This window comes from Phacochoerus africanus, chromosome 14, assembly GCF_016906955.1.
Source record: "Phacochoerus africanus isolate WHEZ1 chromosome 14, ROS_Pafr_v1, whole genome shotgun sequence".
Classification (NCBI taxonomy): domain Eukaryota; kingdom Metazoa; phylum Chordata; class Mammalia; order Artiodactyla; family Suidae; genus Phacochoerus; species Phacochoerus africanus.
The window spans coordinates 5,250,308-5,256,484 of NC_062557.1; the positions used below are offsets into that span (position 1 = coordinate 5,250,308).

Below are 6,177 nucleotides of genomic sequence, written 5' to 3' on the forward strand. Positions count from 1 at the left end.
GTAGGCTCCTGGGCGCGCTAGAGTGGGGACGTCAAGGATGCAATATGTATGGATTGCTGCATGATTCTTAACGAATAAAGCTGTTTACAAGGGAAGGAGAGCTGTTAACTGCAGCTGGTTTGTGAAAGTTTCTGTCCAACTTCCTCCAGCGCTTTTTAATGTTTTCACTCAGGAGAAGCTGGGGGGGGGGGCGGCAAGGAGGAGGGAAAGACGTTTTGGGGTGGGAGTTGATGTACCATTCCCTGGGCACAGCTCCTGCTCAGAGGGCGGATAAGGAGCCCCCACCCCCGCCCCATCTTTAAACCCGAGAACTTCCAACACTGCAGCTTGTCAATAATTGAAGAGCAGGAAAGCTGGTGACTGGAGGGAGGCTTGGGGAAGGGGAAGGGGGGGGAGGGAGGGCCACAGTCCACTGTTAGTCCCTGTCACATAAAGGCGGGTAAAATTAACGGGGCAAAGGATCTCGGTAGGAGAATTAGGCAAGTTCATGACTTTTCTGAGTTTCACCCGCCACCTCTGATTCCTGGGCTATCTGGAAAGGAGGGGGAGCACTTCCGAAGAAGCCTCTGGAACGTCAGCTTCCGGGCATCTTGCTGAGAACAGGGCAGAGAGTGGGGGCTTACCGGGAAACACTGGATTACCCTACCCGCACTGGGGAGACTGCGACCGGTGCTGCGGTTCTGCAGACCTGAGCGGCAGGTGGCATCGGAGAGTCAGACCTGCCTGCGGGCACCAAGACGACGCTCAGTGTCAGGACTGAGTGACGGGCCGCAGAAACGTGAGGAAGTGCCACTCGCAGCCCAGAGGAGAGGAAAACCCCAAGCACATGGTTCCCGAGCCTGAGCCGGCTCCCAGCTTTTGCCCCAGAGCCCCGGGCTGCGTCCCAGGAGCCGTCGTCCACACCTCGGAGCTGCCCAGACCGTAAGGGGTGGGGTGGGGCGGGAACGCGGGTCCCGCGACGAACCGCACGCCGAAGGGCCCGGGGCCTCGGCGGGAGCGCCGAGCCACGCGCCTCTCCGAGCCCTGCGCGGGGTCCTCGGGCGGGAATGCACAGAGCCGGGACGCGGTGGCGGGTAGGGGGCTGGGTGGCGCGGGAGAGGGCGGCAGAAGGAGGGAGTTCGAAGAGAATTACCGCCAGAGAGAGTGGCAGGAGCCCGCGGTTTCCTTGGAGACACGCTGACCAATGGCAGCAGCGGAAGCTGTTTATGGGGGCGGAGCGTCGCCATGGCAGCAGGAGAAGCCTTCCGAGCGACTACTTAATACCGGTCCCCGGGCCGCTGGCGTTCAGAGAGGCGCCGTCGGGCGTGGGGGGGACGACGAGGGTTGCTGGCAGGGTCCTCGAGCTGGGGGCAGAGAGCCGCGGGGGGTGGCAGGACCTTCTTCCAGAACCTTCCTTTGGCCCGAGCTGCGCTCTGAGCCAGGTAAGGGACGGGGAGGGCTGCGGGCCGCGGGAAGAGAGGGCGTTGGTACAGGCCCGCTCTCCCATCCGTCCCCGACGGAAGTGTTGGGTCTGGGTAATGACAGCAGTGGAGTTTAGGGGACACTCACTTCCTACCCCTCTGTAACTCTTGGTCCTAGTCTCTTCCTTCCCCTTGAGCCTGATATTCCTTTTCAAAGATCAGACGACCTCCCCCGCCCCCCGCCCGGTCTCATACCGCCCTCCTGGGCTCTCTCGCCCTATTTCCATTTGTTGTGGAGGGAGGGGGGTTTAATTTCGCGCTCTCGGGGATTAGGGAATAGCCTCGGATGCCCCTGCACTCTTCCCTCGTTAGGCCAATGAAGACTCCTCTAAAACATCAAAGAGGGAAAGAGACAGGTGGACCCTGTGGAGGTCGGGCCCCTGGGCACTGCTTCTGTTTCCCAGACCTCGGCACTAAAAGATCCTCCCCAGCTGCGGGATCGATTTTGGAGGCGCCTCCCGCCTCGCACGCACTCTCCCCTCCGGGGTGGGGGAAGAGGGCTCAGTTCCCGTTTTGGTCCCCGCAGACACCACATTCGACTCGGAGGAGGCGACCCCCGGGGTCGTGGGATGGAAGCGCGCTTCCGGGAGCCTGTGTAACTGGAGCCGCGGGAGTCAGCGGGCCGGAGAGCGCCACCCTCGGCTCAGCTCGTGGATGTTGACCGCCCCCTCAGAGAGTCCCCGCAGATATGGCGGAGAGCTGGCTACGCCTCTCGGGAGCAGGGGCTGCGGAGGAAGCCGGGCCGGAGGGCGGCCTAGAGGAGCCCGATGCCCTGGATGACAGCCTGACCAGCCTGCAGTGGCTGCAGGAATTCTCCATTCTCAACGCCAAGGCCCCCGCCCTGCCCTCTGGGGGCACCGACCCCCACGGCTACCACCAGGTGCCAGGCTCGGCCGCGCCGGGGTCTCCCCTGGCAGCCGACCCCGCCTGCCTGGGGCAGCCACACACGCCAGGCAAGCCCACGTCGTCGTGCACGTCCCGGAGCGCGCCCCCGGGGCTGCAGGCCCCGCCTCCCGACGACGTGGACTACGCCACCAACCCGCATGTGAAGCCGCCCTACTCCTATGCCACGCTCATCTGCATGGCCATGCAGGCCAGCAAGGCCACCAAGATCACCCTGTCGGCCATCTACAAGTGGATCACGGACAACTTCTGCTACTTCCGCCACGCTGATCCCACCTGGCAGGTAGGGGAGGCCCTCCCTCCCTCCCCCCCTCCCCGTGCTCGTGCTCGCAAGGGCTGAACTCCCATCCCAGATCCGCAGGCCAAGTAGGCGGGGTGCAGCCAGGGCCCCGAGGGAGAAAGGCCGTCGAGGAAGGACCTCCAGGGAGCCCAGTGCTTGGAACTGCCCCCTCTTTGACTTCAGAGAAGGAGGAGGGAGGGTGTTCCGAGGGCTTTAGGGGTGCCTGCCCTTGAGGTTCAAGTGGAAGAACTTGTCACTCAACCGGCAGGCCCAGCCCAAAGACCAGGGATGAACTGTGGGTGGACACAGTCCCCTAGGGGAGGCTGAGGGACTAAGGGGCACATTTTTGTCCCAAGTCCTAGAATTCCTAGACACTACCCTGCCCAAGGCCAGTTTGTCAGAGGCCGACTGGGAGCGGAAGTCGGAGCATCATGCCTGCCAGGCGCCGCATCCTGCCTGGTTTCAGTTGGCTGGAGGGGACAGGAGGGGAGAGGGGTGTGCCGTGGGGTGTGAAGGCCAGCCGCGTCCCAGCGGAAGGGCGATGGGGCTTTCCTAAAGCCGCTGTCCCAGTCTCCCACCCTAAACCCTCCCCGGTTTCCTGCCTCCACGCCTCCCCCTCCTCTCATCAAACTCCCTGGGGGGACAATTACCTGAGCCAGGTGCTTTCCACAGGGGCTCTGCCTCCCGCACTGGCTTCATGTTCCAAGTCTCCGGAACCTGGCACAGAGCAGCCAAGGGGCCCAGGCCGCCATGTAAACATCCCAGCCTCGCCAGGGGCCGCCACCCACCTGCCGGCCCCGCTGACCAGGCCCCAGACCCCTGTGCCCCAGCATGGTTTGGACTGTGCCCCCAGGCGTGAGCAAGGCAGGATGGTGATTTGAGGCTGGGCACACGTTGCCCTGAGCCTCTTTGATCATCAGGATCAGGGCCCAGTCGGGGCGGGGGGGGGGGGGGGGGACCAGGACCCTGAAGAAGCATCGGCGACAGCATCATGGTTCCAAACGATTTCATGTTCGCTTGGGCCCTGACCCTGGGGCAGTACCATTTGTAACCTTGGTGAGAAAGTAGAGACCCCCCCCCTCCCTCCCCCAAGCCTGAGAGGCCCCAGGAATGAGTGCTATGCTCTTGGCTGGGTAATAATCAACGGAGGCCTCTCCTAGCCGGGGGTGGGAGGAGGAGGACGTGGCGGGGGCGGGTGAGGGCCCAGGCCAGCAGCCGGCTCTACAAACAAGGAAAGTCATCAGATCCCCCCCACACACACACACCCACTCACAGAGAAGGCCAGCCAGGCCCAGGCAGAGGGAGATGGCCGTCCAGGCCCTGGGGGAGCCGAGGCCTTTGGCCAGAGGCCTCGAGCGAGCGGCAGGGAAAGAGAGGGGAAGGCAGGACAGGGTGGCACGGAGAGCCACCCTGCGGTTCGGGGCTCGGATGACTGAGCAGGCGGATATCCTGGCAACAGGGAACAAAAGCCCCCGTGGCTGGTGTCCCAGAGCCTCCTGGTCCGAGCAGCGCCTCTGTCCCCCCCTCTCCCATCAGAGAGAAGCTGGTGGGGGGCCTGGCAGTAACACCAGGGCCCGCATCGCTGTCCCTGCGCACTCACCCTGCTGCCCTCGTTCTCTCCTCGCTCCCTGTGCAGAATTCCATCCGCCACAACCTGTCTCTGAACAAGTGCTTCATCAAGGTGCCGCGGGAGAAGGACGAGCCGGGCAAGGGGGGCTTCTGGCGCATCGACCCCCAGTACGCCGAGCGCCTGCTGAGCGGGGCCTTCAAGAAGCGGCGGCTACCGCCGGTCCACATCCACCCGGCCTTTGCCCGCCAGGCCGCGCAGGAGCCTCGCGCCGCGCAGTGGGCCGGGCCGCTGACCGTGAACACCGAGGCCCAGCAGCTGCTGCGGGAGTTCGAGGAGGCCACCGGGGAGGCCGGTTGGGGTGCGGGCGAGGGCAGGCTGGGGCATAAGCGCAAACAGACGCTGCCCAAGCGGGTGGCCAAGGTCCCGCGGCCTTCCAGCACCCTGCTGCTGACCCAGGAGGAGCAGGGCGAGCTGGAACCCCTCAAAGGCAACTTCGACTGGGAGGCCATCTTCGACGCTGGTGCTCTGGGCGGGGAGCTGGGCACCCTGGAGACCCTGGAGCTGAGCCCGCCGCTGAGCCCCGCCTCGCACGGCGACGTGGACCTCACCGTCCATGGCCGCCACATCGACTGCCCGGCTCCCTGGGGGCCTCCGGCGGAGCAGGCTGCCGACAGCCTGGACTTCGACGAGACCTTCCTGGCCACGTCCTTCCTGCAGCACCCCTGGGACGAGAGCGGCAGTGGCTGCCTGCCCCCGGAGCCCCTCTTCGAGGCCGGGGATGCCACCCTGGCCGCCGACCTGCACGAGTGGGCCAGCGTGGGTGCCTTCTTGTAAGCAGCCAGGCCCGCCCCCACCTCCGGACAGCGCCCGAGTCAGGGCCCCCGACTGCCCCCCAAAGCTGGCCCACAGACACCCTACCGACCGCTCAGGCAGGGGCTGGGCCGGATCTTCTGAGGCTGACCCCACGAGGCCACACGGCCCCCAGCCCAGGCCGGCCTCAGATTCCAGCGCAGACGGCTGAGAACCGGGGCCCAGGACCAGAATTGCCGCCTCCCCTCCCCAGCCTCCCGTACATACAGTGTTTTATTGACCCACTTCTTCCCGGCCCCAGAGACACCGCAACGGCCCCACACTGTGAGAGCTGCAGCTTGGAGGGGCTGAGCGGGAAGCCACAGTACTGGGCCCGCCCGGAGCATCTTAGCTTCAAGGCCTTGGCCTCTCCCTCTCCCTCTGTCCTCCCCAGGTCTCTATCCAGAGAAAGTTCCCAGGTACAACAAATGCTAATTAGACGACTGCAAATTAACCCCCTGGAGGCTGCTCCCGCAGAACCTCCCTGGGGCTGGGGCCAGCAGTCAGGGAGGAGGGGGGGGGCTAAGGGGAGGAGGGCAGACAGAGCAGACAAGCGAGGTCGGGGTGCCTGGTGGAGCAAGGAGATTTTCTAAGGCCTCTGGGGTCTTCTGGCCCCATCCCGAGAGGCGGGGTCAAAGGTGTAAACCCCTAACCTTTGAGCCTAACTTCAGGCTGAGAGTGGTGGGGAGTTGGGGTTCTGGGGGGTTGGGGGCCGGGGCAGCCGAGTTGCAGAGGGGAGGACGACAGACTAAAATAGCGAGTGTAGCTGTAGCTGAGGCTTAACCAGGAGGGACGCGGTCCTTGCTAGAACCACTGGGGCCAGAAAGTGGGGGGTGGCCCGGTGCCCCTGCCCGCACTTGTGCCGGGGAGTGTCTTGTGCCACCCCAGCACCCCGGCCCGGCCCGTGTCCCACTTCCACCCTCCGGCCCCAGGGGGCCCTCTAACCTTTTTCATGGAAAGTTATTTACAATAAAAAAATTTTTAAAATAAAGTTTTAAAAAAATCTGAAATTGGACCTGCTTGTACCTTTCTTTGGGGAAAAGCATGGACCACCGTGGGGAGGGGGCTTCTCTTCACGGCCCAAAGGGGAATGGCTGGGAGGAAAATGGGGGCAT

At 64.2% G+C, this 6,177-nt stretch overlaps 1 protein-coding gene across 1 annotated transcript; it reads left to right on the top strand.

Moving 5' to 3' along the window:
• Positions 1 to 1,159: 1,159 nt before the first annotated feature.
• FOXJ1 (forkhead box J1) lies at positions 1,160 to 5,751 on the top strand. Its single transcript, XM_047758775.1, has 3 exons — positions 1,160 to 1,421; positions 1,987 to 2,646; positions 4,280 to 5,751. Exons 2-3 carry the CDS (start codon positions 2,149 to 2,151, stop codon positions 5,045 to 5,047), a joined length of 1,266 nt encoding a protein of 421 aa, XP_047614731.1. The 5' UTR covers positions 1,160 to 1,421; positions 1,987 to 2,148; the 3' UTR covers positions 5,048 to 5,751.
• The last annotated feature ends 426 nt before the right edge of the window (positions 5,752 to 6,177 follow it).

Coding starts and splice junctions, on each gene's coding strand:
- FOXJ1 (XM_047758775.1), top strand. CDS start 2,149: ATGGCGGAGAGCTGGCTACGCCTCTCGGGAGCAGGGGCTGCGGAGGAA. Junction 2,647..4,279: donor ACGCTGATCCCACCTGGCAG/GTAGGGGAGGCC, acceptor CTCCCTGTGCAG/AATTCCATCCGCCACAACCT.